This window comes from Scyliorhinus torazame, chromosome 6 (assembly GCF_047496885.1).
Source record: "Scyliorhinus torazame isolate Kashiwa2021f chromosome 6, sScyTor2.1, whole genome shotgun sequence".
Lineage (NCBI taxonomy): Eukaryota > Metazoa > Chordata > Chondrichthyes > Carcharhiniformes > Scyliorhinidae > Scyliorhinus > Scyliorhinus torazame.
Window position 1 is genome coordinate 100329651 of NC_092712.1, and position 16588 is coordinate 100346238.

General features: G+C 45.1%; 1 protein-coding gene across 9 annotated transcripts in view; it reads right to left on the reverse strand.

The window, feature by feature from the left end:
• LOC140424913 (voltage-dependent L-type calcium channel subunit beta-2-like) overlaps positions 1-16588 on the reverse strand; it is a 656293-nt gene that overhangs the window by 57663 nt on the left and 582042 nt on the right. For all 9 annotated transcript variants that reach the window (XM_072508564.1, XM_072508560.1, XM_072508566.1 and 6 more), the window contains one exon: positions 16305-16381. In XM_072508564.1, coding sequence (XP_072364665.1) covers positions 16305-16381 — 77 coding nt within the window. The remainder of the gene's footprint in view (positions 1-16304; positions 16382-16588) is intronic.

The following is a 16588-nucleotide window of genomic DNA, read 5'->3' on the forward strand; positions in this document are numbered from 1 at the left end:
AACAGAGTGCTGGCAGTCACTAAGGCAGAGGTGGTGACCCTGCTGGTGGGACACCTCCCCGGATTGCGGGTAACGTACACCCCGCCTCTACTGTACACCATCCAAGAGTCGGATCAGGGCTCCCCCAGAGCAACATGGTGCTGGTTTCCACCTCGAATGGATCTGGAACAAGTGCTGGAGAAACCTTTATATGGAGGTCCCCAAAGATTGCTCTGATTAAGTTTTTCTGAGGCGTGTGAATCAACGGGCTGGCGCACGGAGCGTGGTGTGATTCTCGTGGGGAGAAAAACCTTTCTTAAAGTGGTGTAAAATTCCGTGAGAAATCGGGTTTCACTCCGGTTTTCTTGCTAGAGCAGACACTTTGCGTTTTTTTGGCAAGATCCCATAGGGTTCCTACAGAGATTAAGGGGTCGGTTTTTATATACTCAGAACCCATTCACTTACATGGACCCTAAAAATCACTGGATTCAAAGCAAATTCTAATACCCAATGGAACCGAATGTTAGAAAGCGAACACTTCTTTTCATCCTAAGCCACGGGGGCTTCAGGGTTCTACAGCCACCTTCTTCATTTGCTATTTGTTACAGGTGGACCACTTCTTCAATCTCTGCTCAGCTTCATTTTGGGAAGTCTCTTGGCATGCTTCAATTTGCATGTATTATGGATCAAAGAGAATTAATTAAAATTAATTTTAAAAGTACAATCATAAGAAAGCTCCGAATTGCCCAGATTTTGAACTCTCTCCGTTTCCTAATAGCTTTCCAATAAAACTCATTTATTTTGGAACTAATAAGGTTTTTTTTCATCATTAGCTTTTGCTTTTAGGTGCGTGTATGGAGCTAAAATAAAATGGAAAGAGCTGAGTTGAATGGTGAAGGATATAATGAAGATCTAAAGATGATTAAATACATGTGTGGTTTCTATACTGTTATTTCCATGACAATGTCAATCTTTGAGACCCATTGGGCAGGGTTGATTAATATAGACCATTATATATATATATATATATATATATATTGTCCAAATCGGTTTCATTAGAGTCTGTTCCTGTGTCTCCTTCAGGGGGTCAATTAATGGGGAAGTGCAGCAGTGCAAATGGCAAATGTTCTATTGCAGGAAAAAGGAGGAGCTTTTCTCCTTCCATACCTTTGTGCATTCTCATAGGCATTCTTGCCAGATAATAACCTTTGTTGTCACAAGTAGGCTTACATTAACACTGCAATGAAGTTACTGTGAAAAGCCCCTCGTCGCCACATTCTGGCGCGTGTTCGGGTACACAGAGGGAGAATTCAGAATGTCCAAATTAACTAACATACGTCTTTCGGCATTGGTGGAGGGTTTAGGTGATAGATGTGATGCCCATTCAAGGGTGAGACTGGGGAAGTCTCCCCCTGAGCTGCTCTGGATCTTCCTGGCATGTGAAGATGGTTCAGACTTGTTGACTGTTTGCCATGGAAGGGAAGCGCGATGGCATTAGTACATCATTGGAGATTAATGGTACAACGTTTTTGCTCATGTGAGGCTTGAGGAGTGGCTGTGTATCGCGAGGGTTCTCACCTTTCCTCGCTGACCCCACCTCACCATTAGCACAGGCACATTTAGGCTCCTCCCTGCCAAGTCAAGCGCTCTCTTCTCATGCGTGGCCAGGTTTCTAAGCTCCCGCATGACTCCAGGGGGCTGCGCCATCTCACGCTGGTTGTGCTCCAGTTTGTCCTGCACAGGCACAGATAGGGAGGCTGTAGGTAGCATACCTGCCAGGTCAGATGGTTAGGTAGTCGCATGAGTGGGACAGGAATGTGAGGAGCAAATTTGTGTGTGTGGTGGGGGGGGGGGGGGGGGGGGGCACCATGGAATGGGGTGGGGGAAAGGGGGCTTTGTGACAGGTGGGCAACCCATGAGGTCAATGGGTGAAAGATCACCATGGAGATGCAAGGGGTGGGTGAGGGGGTCCGGTGAGAGACTGAAGGCGGCAGACCTACCCTTGCCGATTGAAGACAGTCATTCATCTTGTCCCTGCCCTGCTGTCCCATCCTTTTCAACAGAGTGCTGGCAGTCACTAAGGCGGAGGTGGTGACCCTGCTGGTGGGACACCTCCCCGGATTGCGGGTAACGTACACCCCACCTCTACTGTACACCATCCAAGAGTCTGGTCATGGCTCCCCCAGAGCAACATGGTGCTGGTTTCCACCTCGAATGGATCTGGAACAAGTGCTGAAGAAACCTTTATATGGAGGTCCCCAAAGATTGCTCTGATTAAGTTTTTCTGAGGCGTGTGAATCAACGGGCTGGCGCACGGAGCGTGGTGTGATTCTCGTGGGGAGAAAAACCTTTTTTAAAGTGGTGTAAAATTCTGTGAGAAATCGGGTTTCACTCCGGTTTTCTTGCTAGAGCAGACACTTTGCGTTTTTTTGGCAAGATCCCATAGGGTTCCTACAGAGATTAAGGGGTCGGTTTTTATATACTCAGAACCCATTCACTTACATGGACCCTAAAAATCACTGGATTCAAAGCAAATTCTAATACCCAATGGAACCGAATGTTAGAAAGCGAACACTTCTTTTCATCCTAAGCCACGGGGGCTTCAGGGTTCTACAGCCACCTTCTTCATTTGCTATTTGTTACAGGTGGACCACTTCTTCAATCTCTGCTCAGCTTCATTTTGGGAAGTCTCTTGGCATGCTTCAATTTGCATGTATTATGGATCAAAGAGAATTAATTAAAATTAATTTTAAAAGTACAATCATAAGAAAGCTCCGAATTGCCCAGATTTTGAACTCTCTCCGTTTCCTAATAGCTTTCCAATAAAACTCATTTATTTTGGAACTAATAAGGTTTTTTTTCATCATTAGCTTTTGCTTTTAGGTGCGTGTATGGAGCTAAAATAAAATGGAAAGAGCTGAGTTGAATGGTGAAGGATATAATGAAGATCTAAAGATGATTAAATACATGTGTGGTTTCTATACTGTTATTTCCATGACAATGTCAATCTTTGAGACCCATTGGGCAGGGTTGATTAATATAGACCATTATATATATATATATATATTGTCCAAATCGGTTTCATTAGAGTCTGTTCCTGTGTCTCCTTCAGGGGGTCAATTAATGGGGAAGTGCAGCAGTGCAAATGGCAAATGTTCTATTGCAGGAAAAAGGAGGAGCTTTTCTCCTTCCATACCTTTGTGCATTCTCATAGGCATTCTTGCCAGATAATAACCTTTGTTGTCACAAGTAGGCTTACATTAACACTGCAATGAAGTTACTGTGAAAAGCCCCTCGTCGCCACATTCTGGCGCGTGTTCGGGTACACAGAGGGAGAATTCAGAATGTCCAAATTAACTAACATACGTCTTTCGGCATTGGTGGAGGGTTTAGGTGATAGATGTGATGCCCATTCAAGGGTGAGACTGGGGAAGTCTCCCCCTGAGCTGCTCTGGATCTTCCTGGCATGTGAAGATGGTTCAGACTTGTTGACTGTTTGCCATGGAAGGGAAGCGCGATGGCATTAGTACATCATTGGAGATTAATGGTACAACGTTTTTGCTCATGTGAGGCTTGAGGAGTGGCTGTGTATCGCGAGGGTTCTCACCTTTCCTCGCTGACCCCACCTCACCATTAGCACAGGCACATTTAGGCTCCTCCCTGCCAAGTCAAGCGCTCTCTTCTCATGCGTGGCCAGGTTTCTAAGCTCCCGCATGACTCCAGGGGGCTGCGCCATCTCACGCTGGTTGTGCTCCAGTTTGTCCTGCACAGGCACAGATAGGGAGGCTGTAGGTAGCATACCTGCCAGGTCAGATGGTTAGGTAGTCGCATGAGTGGGACAGGAATGTGAGGAGCAAATTTGTGTGTGTGGGGGGGGGGGGGGGGGGGGGGCACCATGGAATGGGGTGGGGGAAAGGGGGCTTTGTGACAGGTGGGCAACCCATGAAGTCAATGGGTGAAAGATCACCATGGAGATGCAAGGGGTGGGTGAGGGGGTCCGGTGAGAGACTCAAGGCGGCAGGCCTACCCTTGCCGCATGAAGACAGTCGTTCATCTTGTCCCTGCCCTGCTGTCCCATCCTTTTCAACAGAGTGCTGGCAGTCACTAAGGCGGAGGTGGTGACCCTGCTGGTGGGACACCTCCCCGGATTGCGGGTAACGTACACCCCACCTCTACTGTACACCATCCAAGAGTCTGGTCATGGCTCCCCCAGAGCAACATGGTGCTGGTATCTCCCTCGAATGGATCTGGAACAAGTGCTGAAGAAACCTTTATATGGAGGTCCCCAAAGATTGCTCTGATTAAGTTTTTCTGAGGCGTGTGAATCAACGGGCTGGCGCACGGAGCGTGGTGTGATTCTCGTGGGGAGAAAAACCTTTCTTAAAGTGGTGTAAAATTCTGTGAGAAATCGGGTTTCACTCCGGTTTTCTTGCTAGAGCAGACACTTTGCGTTTTTTTGGCAAGATCCCATAGGGTTCCTACAGAGATTAAGGGGTCGGTTTTTATATACTCAGAACCCATTCACTTACATGGACCCTAAAAATCACTGGATTCAAAGCAAATTCCAATACCCAATGGAACCGAATGTTAGAAAGCGAACACTTCTTTTCATCCTAAGCCACGGGGGCTTCAGGGTTCTACAGCCACCTTCTTCATTTGCTATTTGTTACAGGTGGACCACTTCTTCAATCTCTGCTCAGCTTCATTTTGGGAAGTCTCTTGGCATGCTTCAATTTGCATGTATTATGGATCAAAGAGAATTAATTAAAATTAATTTTAAAAGTACAATCATAAGAAAGCTCCGAATTGCCCAGATTTTGAACTCTCTCCGTTTCCTAATAGCTTTCCAATAAAACTCATTTATTTTGGAACTAATAAGGTTCTTTTTCATCATTAGCTTTTGCTTTTAGGTGCGTGTATGGAGCTAAAATAAAATGGAAAGAGCTGAGTTGAATGGTGAAGGATATAATGAAGATCTAAAGATGATTAAATACATGTGTGGTTTCTATACTGTTATTTCCATGGCAATGTCAATCTTTGGACCCATTGGGCAGGATTGAATAATATAGACCATTATATATATATATATTGTCCAAATCGGTTTCATTGGAGTCTGTTCCTGTGTCTCCTTCAGGGGGTCAATTAATGGGGAAGTGCAGCAGTGCAAATGGCAAATGTACTATTGCAGGAAAAAGGAGGAGCTTTTCTCCTTCCATACCTTTGTGCATTCTCTTAGGCATTCTTGCCAGATAATAACCTTTGTTGTCACAAGTAGGCTTACATTAACACTGCAATGAAGTTACTGTGAAAAGCCCCTCGTCGCCACATTCCGGCGCGTGTTCGGGTACACAGAGGGAGAATTCAGAATGTCCAAATGACCTAACAGTACGTCTTTCAGGACTTGTGGGGGGAAACCGGAGCACCTGGAGGAAACCCACGCAGACACGGAGAGAACGTGCAGACGCTACACAGACAGTGACCCAAGCCGTGAATCGAACCTGGGACGCTGGAGCTGTGAAGCAACAGTGCTACCCACTGTGCTATCGTGCTGCCCACAGATGCAAGTGTTTCCATCGTCAAATGGTGCTCAGAGGTTACTCAACAACTTTGTGTCATTTTATTGCAGGAGCAGCTTCAGAACAAGCGATAGAGAAATGCAGGACACTTGAACGTCAGCTTGCTGAAAGGTGTTTAAATAGTGATTGGATAGGGTCCCAGCTATGATGTCTTGCACGGTTGAATAGCCTAGCAGAACGCAGCTTCCACATTCATGCAAACGTAAGAGATCAGTGGAAATAATAGATTCATAAAATTTACAGTGCAGAAGGAGGCCATTCAGCCCATTGCAACTGCACTGGCCCTTGGAAAGAGTATCCTATTTAAGCCCATGCCTCCACCCTATCCCCGTAACCCAATAACCCCACCTAACCTTTTGGACACTAAGAGGCAATTTTGCACGCCCAATCAACCTAACCTGCACATCTTTGGACTTTGGGAGGAGATCGGAACACCTGGAGGAAACCCACACAGACACAGAGAGAAAGTGCCAACTCCACACAGACAGTCACCTGGGGTCAGAATTGAACCCAAGACCTTGAAGCTGTGAGGCAGCAGTGCTAACTACTGTGCCAAAATGCTGACTAAATATTGGTCTTCAAACGTTACCACAGAAGAAGGGAGGACCATTTGTAAAATGAAAAAGTATCATCCACATCCAACAGATAGGCCAGCATCACATTGCATCAGAGTCAAACACCAGTGTTTTGTGCTTAAACAAAGGACATTACAATGGGAGAGAAGAGCTAGCTAAGGACTGGAAAATCTTTAGGGGGCAACAGAAAGCTACTAAAAAAGCTATAAAGAGTAAGATAGATTATGAGAGTAAACTTGCTCAGAATATTAAAAGATAGTAAAAGTTTCTACAAATATATAAAACAAAAAAGAGTGGCGAAGGTAAATATTGGTCCTTTAGAGGATAAGAAGGGAGATTAAATAATGGGAGATGAGGAAATGGCTGAGGAACTGAACATGTTTTTTGGGTCGGTCTTCACAGTGGAAGACACAAATAACATGCCAGTGACTGATGGAAATGAGGCTATGACAGATGAGGACCTTGAGATGATTGTTATCACTAAGGAGGTAGTGATGGGCAAGCTAATGGGGCTAAAGGTAGACAAGTCTCCTGGCCCTGATGGAATGCATCCCAGAGTGTTAAAAGACATGGCTAGGGAAATTGCAAATGCACTAGTGATAATTTACCAAAATTCACTAGACTCTGGGGTGGTCCCGGCGGATTGGAAATTAGCAAACGTGACACCACTGTTTAAAAAAGGAGGTAGGCAGAAAGCGGGTAATTATAGGCCAGTTAGCTTAACTTCGGTAGTAGGGAAGGTGCTGGAATCTATCATCAAGGAAGAAATAGCGAGGCACCTGGATGGAAATTGTCCCATTGGGCAGGCGCAGCATGGGTTCATAAAGGGCAGGTCGTGCCTAACTAATTTAGTGGAATTTTTTGAGGACATTATCAGTGCAGTAGATAACGGGGAGCCAATGGATGAGGTATATCTGGATTTCCAGAAAGCTTTTGACAAGATGCCACACAGAAGGTTGCTGCATAAGATAAAGATGTATGGCATTAAGGGTAAAGTAGTAGCATGGATAGAGGATTGGTTAATTAATAGAAAGCAAAGAATGGGGATTAATGGGTATTTCTCTGGTTGGCAATCAGTAGCTAGTGGTGTCCCTCAGGGATCAGTGTTGGGCCCACAATTGTTCACAATTTACATAGATGATTTGGAGTTGGGGACCAAGTGCAATGTGTCCAAGTTTGCAGATGACACTAAGATGAGTGGTAAAGCAAAAAGTGAGAGGATACCGGAAGTCTGCAGAGGGATTTGCATAGGTTAAGTGCATTCACTTAATGGGCTAGGGTCTGGAAGATGGAATACAATGTTGACAAATGTGAGGTTATCTATTTTGGTTGGAATAATAGCAAAAGAGATTATTATTTAAATGATAAAATATTAAAACATGCTGCTGTGTAAAAGACCTGGGTGTGCTCGTGCATGAGTTGCAAAAGGTTGGTTTACAGGTGCAACAGGTGATTAAGAAGGCTGTCCTTCATTGCTAGAAGGATGGAGTTTAAGACTAGGGAGGTTATGCTGCAATTGTATAAGGTGTTAGTGAGGCCACACCTGGAGTATTGTGTTCAGTTTTGGTCTCCTTACCTGAGAAAGGACGTACTGGCTCTGGAGGGTGTGCAGAGGAGATTCACTAGGTTAATCCCAGAGCTGAAGGGGTTGGATTACGAGGAGAGGTTGAGTGGACTGTACCCGTTGGAATTTAGAAGGATGTGGGGGGGATCTTATAGAAACATATAAAATTATGAAGGGAACAGATAGGATAGATGCGGGCAGGTTGTTTCCACTGGCGGGTGAAAGCAGAACTAGGGGGCGTAGCCTCAAAATAAGGGGAAGTAAATTTAGGACTGTGTTTAGGAGGAACTTCTCCACAAAGGGTTGTGAATCTATGGAATTCTTTGCTCAGTGAAGCAGTAGAGGCTCCTTCATTAAATGTTTTTAAGATAAAGATAGATCATTTTTTGAAGAATAAAGGGATTAAGGGTTATGGTGTTCGGGCCGGAAAGTGGAGCTGAGTCCACAAAAGATCATCCATGATCTCATTGAATGGCGGAGCATGCTCGAGGGGCCAGATGGCCTACTCCTGCTCCTAGTTCTTATGTTCTTATGAGTGAAGTCCACTGCCATATTACTCCCACTCTGGGGCTGGTTTAGCACACTGGGCTAAATAGCTGGCTTTTAAAGCAGACCAAGGCAGGTCAGCAGCACGGTTCAATTCCCATACCAGCCTCTCCGAACAGGCACCGGAATGTGGCGACTAGGGGCTTTTCACAGTAACTTCATTGAAGCCTACTTGTGACAATAAGCGATTTTCATTTCATTCATTTCATTTCATATTACGGTTGATTGATCTGTTTTATGTATACACAATACATTGTAGTTCTTTAATGCATGAATACTTGAGGAGAGAGGGAGGAGAGAGGGAGGGAGAGGGCATGGAGCAAGGTGCATAGGGCATTGGTGAGGACACACCTGGAGTATTGTGTGCAGTTTTGGTGTCCTTATCTGAGGAAGAATGTTCTTGCTGTGGAGGGAGTACAGGGAAGGTTTTCCATGCTGATTCCTGGAATGACAGGACTGTCATATGAGGAAACACTAAATCGGTTAGGATTATATTCATTGGTGCTTAGAAGAGTGAGAGGGGATCTCACGGAAACTTACAAAATTCTAACAAGATTAGTCGGGTAGATTCAGGAAGAATGTTCCCGATGGTGGGGGAGTCTAGAACTAGGGGCCATAGTTTGTGGATACGGGGTAAACCTTTTAGGACTGAGGTGAGGAGTACTTTCTTCACCCAAAGAGTGGTGAATCTGTGCAATTCAATACCACAAAACGTAGTTGAGACCAAAACGTTGTGTGATTTCAAAAAGGAATTAGATACACTCTTGGGGCTAAGGGGGGGAAGGCGGAATCAAGGTATTGAACTTGATGATCAGCCATGATCATAATAAATGGCGTAGCAGGCTCGAAGGGCTGAATGCCTCCTCCCGCTTTTATTTTCTATGTATGTTTCTATGTAATCCTGGTCCACCCACGTTGAAGCTACCATCAAGAAAGCACAACAGGAAACTAAGGAAATTCAGCATGTCCACATTAACTCTTACCAACCTTTACAGATGCACTATAGAAAGCATCCTATCGGGCTGCATCACAGCCTGGTATGGCAACTGCTTGGCATAAGTACGCAACTTCAGAGAGTCGTGAACACAGCCCAGTCCATCACACAAACATCCCTCCCATTCATTGACTCCATCTACACATTCCGCTGCCTGGGGAAAGCGGGCAGCATAATCAAAGACCCCTCCCACCCGGTTTACTCACTCTTCCGCCTTCTCCCATTGGGCAGGAGATATAAAAGTCTGAGAACACGCATGAACAGAATCAAAAAAGCTTCTTCCCCACTGTTACCAGACTCCTAAATGACCCTCTTATGGACTGATCTGATTAACATTACACCCCTGTATGCTTCACCTAATGCCGGAGTTATCTAGTTGCACTGTGTACCTTGTGTTGCCCTATTATGTATTTTCTTTTATTCCCTTTTCTTTTCATGTACTTAATGATCTGTTGAGCTGCTCACAGAAAAATACTTTTCATTGTACCTCAGTACACGTGACAATAAACAAATCCAATTCAATCCAATGTGTGAGCCGGTCATGCCAACTTCTGAAGGTCCCCACTCCAGAAAAAAATTTGAAGTGTGGGATATTTCGGTTAGAATCTCCCGAGCTCCAAAAATGACTAAGGCCACAATTCTCCAGCCATTCGCTGGCAGAGAGATTCCCTGGTCCCACTGGCAATGCACCCGTACCCTTGGGTTTGCCGGTGACGGGGAGTGGCTTCAATAGAAATTCCCATTGGCAGCAGCGGGAGCAGAGAATCCAGCCGCCAGTGAACGGTGCGCCGCCTTCCACCGCCGAGAAACACGTGGCTGGGAGGCCAGAGAATCCCAGTTTAAAGGTGAGAGGGATTGCGATGGGCATCACGCCGGCAGGATTCTAACCGGTTTTCCCACCTAAAATCATCTTAGGGCTGGATTCTACCGTCGCCCAGCCGTGTGTTTCTCGGCGGCACATCGTTCGCTGGCGGTGCGATTCTCTACTCCCACCACTTGCCAATGGGATTTCCCACTGAAGCCACCCAAAGCCGCCGGGAAACCATGGGTGGGGGTGAGTTGCCGGCAGGAACAGAGAATTCCAACGTACAGCACAGTGCAGGCTCTTAGGCCCACGATGTTGTGCCGACCATTTATCCTAATCTAGCAGCGTGCCTTAATGACTATCGTCCAGTGGCTCCGACATCCATCATCATGAAGTGCTTCGAAAGGTTAGTCATGGCACGAATGAACTCCAGCCACCTGGATTGCCTTGATCCACTACAGTTCGCCTACCGCTGCAACAGGTCCACAGCAGACGCCATCTCCATGGCCCTGCACTCTACCCTGGAACACCTAGATAACAAAGACACCTATGTCAGACTCCTATTTATCGACTACAGCTCAGCCTTCAACACCATCATTCCTACGAAACTCATCTCCAAACTCCGTGGCCTTGGCCTTGGCTCCTCCCTCTGCTACTGGATCCTGAACTTTCTAACCCACAGACCACAATCAGTAAAGATAGGCAACAACACCTCCTCCATGATCATCCTCAACACCGGTGCCCCACAAGGCTGTGTCCTCAGCCCCCTACTATACTCCTTATACACCTATGACTGTGTGGCCAAATTCCCCTCCAACTCTATTTTCAAATTTGCTGATGATACCACCATAGTGGGTCGGATTTCAAACAATGACGAGAAAGCGTACAGGAATGAGATAGAGAATCTGGTGAACTGGTGCGACGACAATAATCTCTCCCTCAATGTCAATAAAACGAAGGAGATTGTCATCGACTTCAGGAAGCGTAGTGGAGAACATGCCCCTGTCTACATCAATGGGAACGAAGTAGAAAGGGTTGAGAGCTTCAAATTTTTAGGTGTACAGATTACCAACAGCCTGTCCTGGTCCCCCCATGCCGACACTATAGTTAAGAAAGCCCACCAACGATTCTATTTTCTCAGAAGACTAAGGAAATTTGGCATGTCATCTATGACCCTCACCAACTTCTACAGTTGCACCATAGAAAGCACTCTTTGTGTTTGTATCGCAGCTTGGTTTGGAGCCTGCTCTGCCCAAGACCGCAGGAAACTACAAAAGGTCGTGAATGTAGCCCAGTCCATCACGCAAACCAGCCTCCCATCCATTGACTCTATCTATAATTCCCGCTGTCTCAGAAAGGCAGCCAGCATAATTAAGGACCCCACGCACCTCAGACATACTCTCCCTTCTTCCGTCAGGAAAAAGACACCGAAGTTTGAGGTCACACACCAACCGACTCAAGAACAGCTTCTTCCCGACTGCCACCAGTCTTTTGAATGCACCTACCTCGTATTAAGTTGATCTTTTCTCTACACCTTGCTGTAACTGTAACATTATATTCTGCAGTCTCTCCTTCCTTCCCCATGTACGGTATGCAGTTTGTACAACAGGCAAGAAACAATACTTTTCACTATACTAATACATGTGACAATAATAAATCAAATCAAAGGTCAACCTAACCTACATCCCTTCAATTTACTGCTGTCCATGTGCTTGTCCAAGAGTCGCTTAAATGTCCCTAATGACTCAGACACCACCACCTCTGCTGGCAGTGCATTCCACGCACCCACCACTCTCTCTGTAAAGAACCTACTTCTGACATCTCCCTCTACCTTCCTCCAATCATCTTAAAATTATGGCCCCTCGTGACAGCCATTTCCGCCCTGGGGAAAAGGGTCTGGCTATCCACTCTATCCATGCCTCTCATCAACTTGTACCACCTCTATCAAGTCACCTCTCTTCCTTCTTCGCTCCAGTGAAATAAGCCCTAGCTCCCTCAAACTTACTACATAAGACATGCCCTCCAGTCCAGGCAGCATCCTGGTAAATCTCCTCTGCACACTCTCCAAAGCATCCACATTCTTCCTCTCATGAGGTGACCAGAACTGGACACAATATTCCAAATTGTGGTCTAACTAGGGTTTTATAAAGCTGCAGCAAAACCTCGTGGCTCTTAAACTCAATCCCCCTGTTAATGAAAGCCAACACACCATATGCCTTCTTAACAACCCTATCAACCTGGGTGTCAACTTTGAGGAATCTATGTACTTGGACCCCAAGATCCCTCTGTTCCTCCACACTTCCAAGAATCCTGCCTTTAACCCTGTATTCAGCATTCAGATTCGACCTTCCAAAATGAAGCACTTCACATTTATCTAGGTTGAACACCATCTGCCACTTCTCAGCCCAGCTCTGCATCCTGTCAATGTCCTGTTATAACCTGCAACAACCTTCAACACTATCTACAACTCCCCCAACCTCCGTGTCATCGGCAAACTTACTAACCCACCCTTCCACTTCCTCATCCAAGTGGCAAGAGAATCTTTGGGACTGAGGTAAGGAGAAACGTCTTCACCCAGAGAGTGGTGAATCTGTGGAATTTGCGACCACAAAAAGCAGTTGAGGCAAAAATATTGTGTCATTTCAAAAAGGAATTAGATATAGTTCTTGGGGCTAAAGGATCAAGGAATGTGGGGGGAAGGCGGGATCAGGGTATTTAACTTGATGATCATTAATGGCGGAGCAGGCTTGAAGGGCCGAATGTCTTCCTTCCTTCCTCCTGCTTCTATTTTCTATGTTTTTATGTGGCATGAAGAAAGAGAGGGGATTAAAGCAGCATTCTGGACACCAGTTACTGTATACAAGACAGCTGATTGAGTTATTAATGTTTTTCTGCAGATTCTAGAAATCAACATACGTGGATTTTAGAATGGATTGCATCTCAACCTTTCATTTGTATTTAAGGCATGATTGCATCATTTTAAAATTTGAATATTCTAAAATTTCTTAAATCCTCTAAGCAGGAAGGATGGATAGTTGGTTTGTTACTCTCAGAGGAGTTGGATGTTATCTTGAACTGGGGAAGGTCACTGAATTTTAGCTCCCACTGTCATTTTCAATAAAGCTCTGAACAGCCAAAGCTTGCCACCACCTCCAGGTGATGTATGAAGCACTCGCTATGCACTGGAGTTATAGCACAGGAATCACCTTGGTTTTCAAAGTGAATGGAGATGTACACTTAATGCTGTAAATAAAGAGCAGAACAAATGTGGAGGAAAACAATATTGGTCAAAACAAGAAGGACGCTACATAAGAACTAAATACTTTGCAGCTTAGTTCAGGAAATGATTGACAGATTGGGGCATAAAAAAGTGCTAAATCCTGATAAATTTAATAGTGACACATGATGGAAATATCATCCAGGTTGCTCCAGCAGTGCCATTTTCTTCTGCATTTTATAGTCCATTCACCACTCGCAGATAAAAGACACCAGAAAAATCTTCATTCACAATCATAAACTTCAACCTGCTTGGCATCACAATCTTCACTTTTTGATTGAAAATAATAAGCTCCTGAAAATTAATTTTGATGGCAAAAAGTTGAGCGTTAGGATTACACTGCCCATCTCGGTAAAATGCTCGGCAGCTTCACTTTAAAGTTCATAGAGAAATTGAGAGTTTTCATTTCATTTCAGTCTCGTCAAAAAGAAAAAGGAGGCATTTGTCAGGGCTAAAAGGCTGGGAACAGACGAAGCCTGTGTGGCATATAAGGAAAGTAGGAAGGAACTTAAGCAAGGAGTCAGGAGGGCTAGAAGGGGTCATGAAAAGTCATTGGCAAATAGGGTTAAGGAAAATCCCAAGGCTTTTTACACTTACATAAAAAGCAAGAGGGTAGCCAGGGAAAGGGTTGGCCCACTGAAGGATAGGCAAGGGAATCTATGTGTGGAGCCAGAGGAAATGGGCGAGGTACTAAATGAATACTTTGCATCAGTATTCACCAAAGAGAAGGAATTGGTAGATGTTGAGTCTGGAGAAGGGGGTGTAGATAGCCTGGGTCACATTGTGATCCAAAAAGACGAGGTGTTGGGTGTCTTAAAAAATATTAAGGTAGATAAGTCCCCAGGGCCGGATGGGATCTACCCCAGAATACTGAAGGAGGCTGGAGAGGAAATTGCTGAGGCCTTGACAGAAATCTTTGGATCCTCGCTGTCTTCAGGGGATGTCCCGGAGGACTGGAGAATAGCCAATGTTGTTCCTCTGTTTAAGAAGGGTGGCAGGGATAATCCCGGGAACTACAGGCCGGTGAGCCTTACTTCAGTGGTAGGGAAATTACTGGAGAGAATTCTTCGAGACAGGATCTACTCCCATTTGGAAGCAAATGGACGTATTAGTGAGAGGCAGCACGGTTTTGTGAAGGGGAGGTCGTGTCTCACTAACTTGATAGAGTTTTTCGAGGAGGTCACTAAGATGATTGATGCAGGTAGGGCAGTAGATGTTGTCTATATGGACTTCAGTAAGGCCTTTGACAAGGTCCCTCATGGTAGACTAGTACAAAAGGTGAAGTCACACGGGATCAGGGGTGAACTGGCAAGGTGGATACAGAACTGGCTAGGCCATAGAAGGCAGAGGGTAGCAATGGAGGGATGCTTTTCTAATTGGAGGGCTGTGACCAGTGGTGTTCCACAGGGATCAGTGCTGGGACCTTTGCTCTTTGTAGTATATATAAATGATTTGGAGGAAAATGTAACTGGTCTGATTAGTAAGTTTGCAGACGACACAAAGGTTGGTGGAATTGCGGATAGCGATGAGGACTGTCTGAGGATACAGCAGGATTTAGATTGTCTGGAGACTTGGGCGGAGAGATGGCAGATGGAGTTTAACCTGGACAAATGTGAGGTAATGCATTTTGGAAGGGCTAATGCAGGTAGGGAATATACAGTGAATGGTAGAACCCTCAAGAGTATTGAAAGTCAAAGAGATCTAGGAGTACAGGTCCACAGATCACTGAAAGGGGCTACACAGGTGGAGAAGGTAGTCAAGAAGGCATACGGCATGCTTGCCTTCATTGGCCGGGGCATTGAGTATAAGAATTGGCAAGTCATGTTGCAGCTGTATAGAACCTTAGTTAGGCCACACTTGGAGTATAGTGTTCAATTCTGGTCACCACACTACCAGAAGGATGTGGAGGCTTTAGAGAGGGTGCAGAAGAGATTTACCAGAATGTTGCCTGGTATGGAGGGCATAAGCTATGAGGAGCGATTGAATAAACTCGGTTTGTTCTCACTGGAACGAAGGAGGTTGAGGGGCGACCTGATAGAGGTATACAAAATTATGAGGGGCATAGACAGAGTGGATAGTCAGAGGCTTTTCCCCAGGGTAGAGGGGTCAATTACTAGGGGGCATAGGTTTAAGGTGAGAGGGGCAAAGTTTAGAGTAGATGTACGAGGCAAGTTTTTTACGCAGAGGGTAGTGGGTGCCTGGAACTCACTACCGGAGGAGGTAGTGGAGGCAGGGACGATAGGGACATTTAAGGGGCATCTTGACAAATATATGAATAGGATGGGAATAGAAGGATACGGACCCAGGAAGTGTAGAAGATTGTAGTTTAGTCGGGCAGTATGGTCGGCACGGGCTTGGAGGGCCGAAGGGCCTGTTCCTGTGCTGTACATTTCTTTGTTCTTTGTTCTTTGTTCTTTGTTCTCAGCCAGAGGCAGGATTAATCGACCAAGATAAGGTGATCAATATTTCAGTTCTTCAAATACAATCCGATTTCTCCTCCTCCCATCAACATCAGTAAATCCTGGCCAGAAATAAATTGTGTGTGGCTTTGTAAAAATATAACCCAGAGCAAAAAAAGGAAGGTTTAACCACACAACCCAACAGCGATACTGGCTGAAGGAAGGATGCATAGCAGATTTCGATCTTATTCTCCGCCAACACCCATGCGTTCGCATAGCTACGTAGTCGAGCAGCAAAGATGGATGGCAGCTGGGACCCTGGCATTAGATATCCCGAAGCTAGTGGGAGATTTATGGAATAATCCGTTTGGTGTAAGGCCAAGGATTGTCCTGCCCGAATGTCTGTTTTCCTAAAGTTGTTTTATTGAATCCGCGTCACTGGCACAAAGATAAAACATTCTCATTGCTTTTACGTACAGATAACTAACAAAACAACATTCAGATCCAACTATGCAAACAACATCCAATCAATTAACTAGTAATAATAATTACGTACATGTATTTTGACAGAATTTGTTAATCCACTTACCAGAAGAGGGAGGAGTGGATCGCCTGGAACTAGGTGCCACGTCACCTAAACTAGAAGATGAATTTCCACCCGATTTACTAGAAGAGAGAGATACTAATCAAATCTAATAATATTGTACTGGAACTTGTTCAACAGCAAAAATAACCAATATTCATGCTTCCATTCATCAGATAAGCTTCTTGCCCATTCCTCAGCCCATCTGCCCACTGGTCCAGATCTTTCTAACATTGTTCGGTATCCTCATCTTTACTACACTTTATTTTACTATAAATACTCTCCTCCAA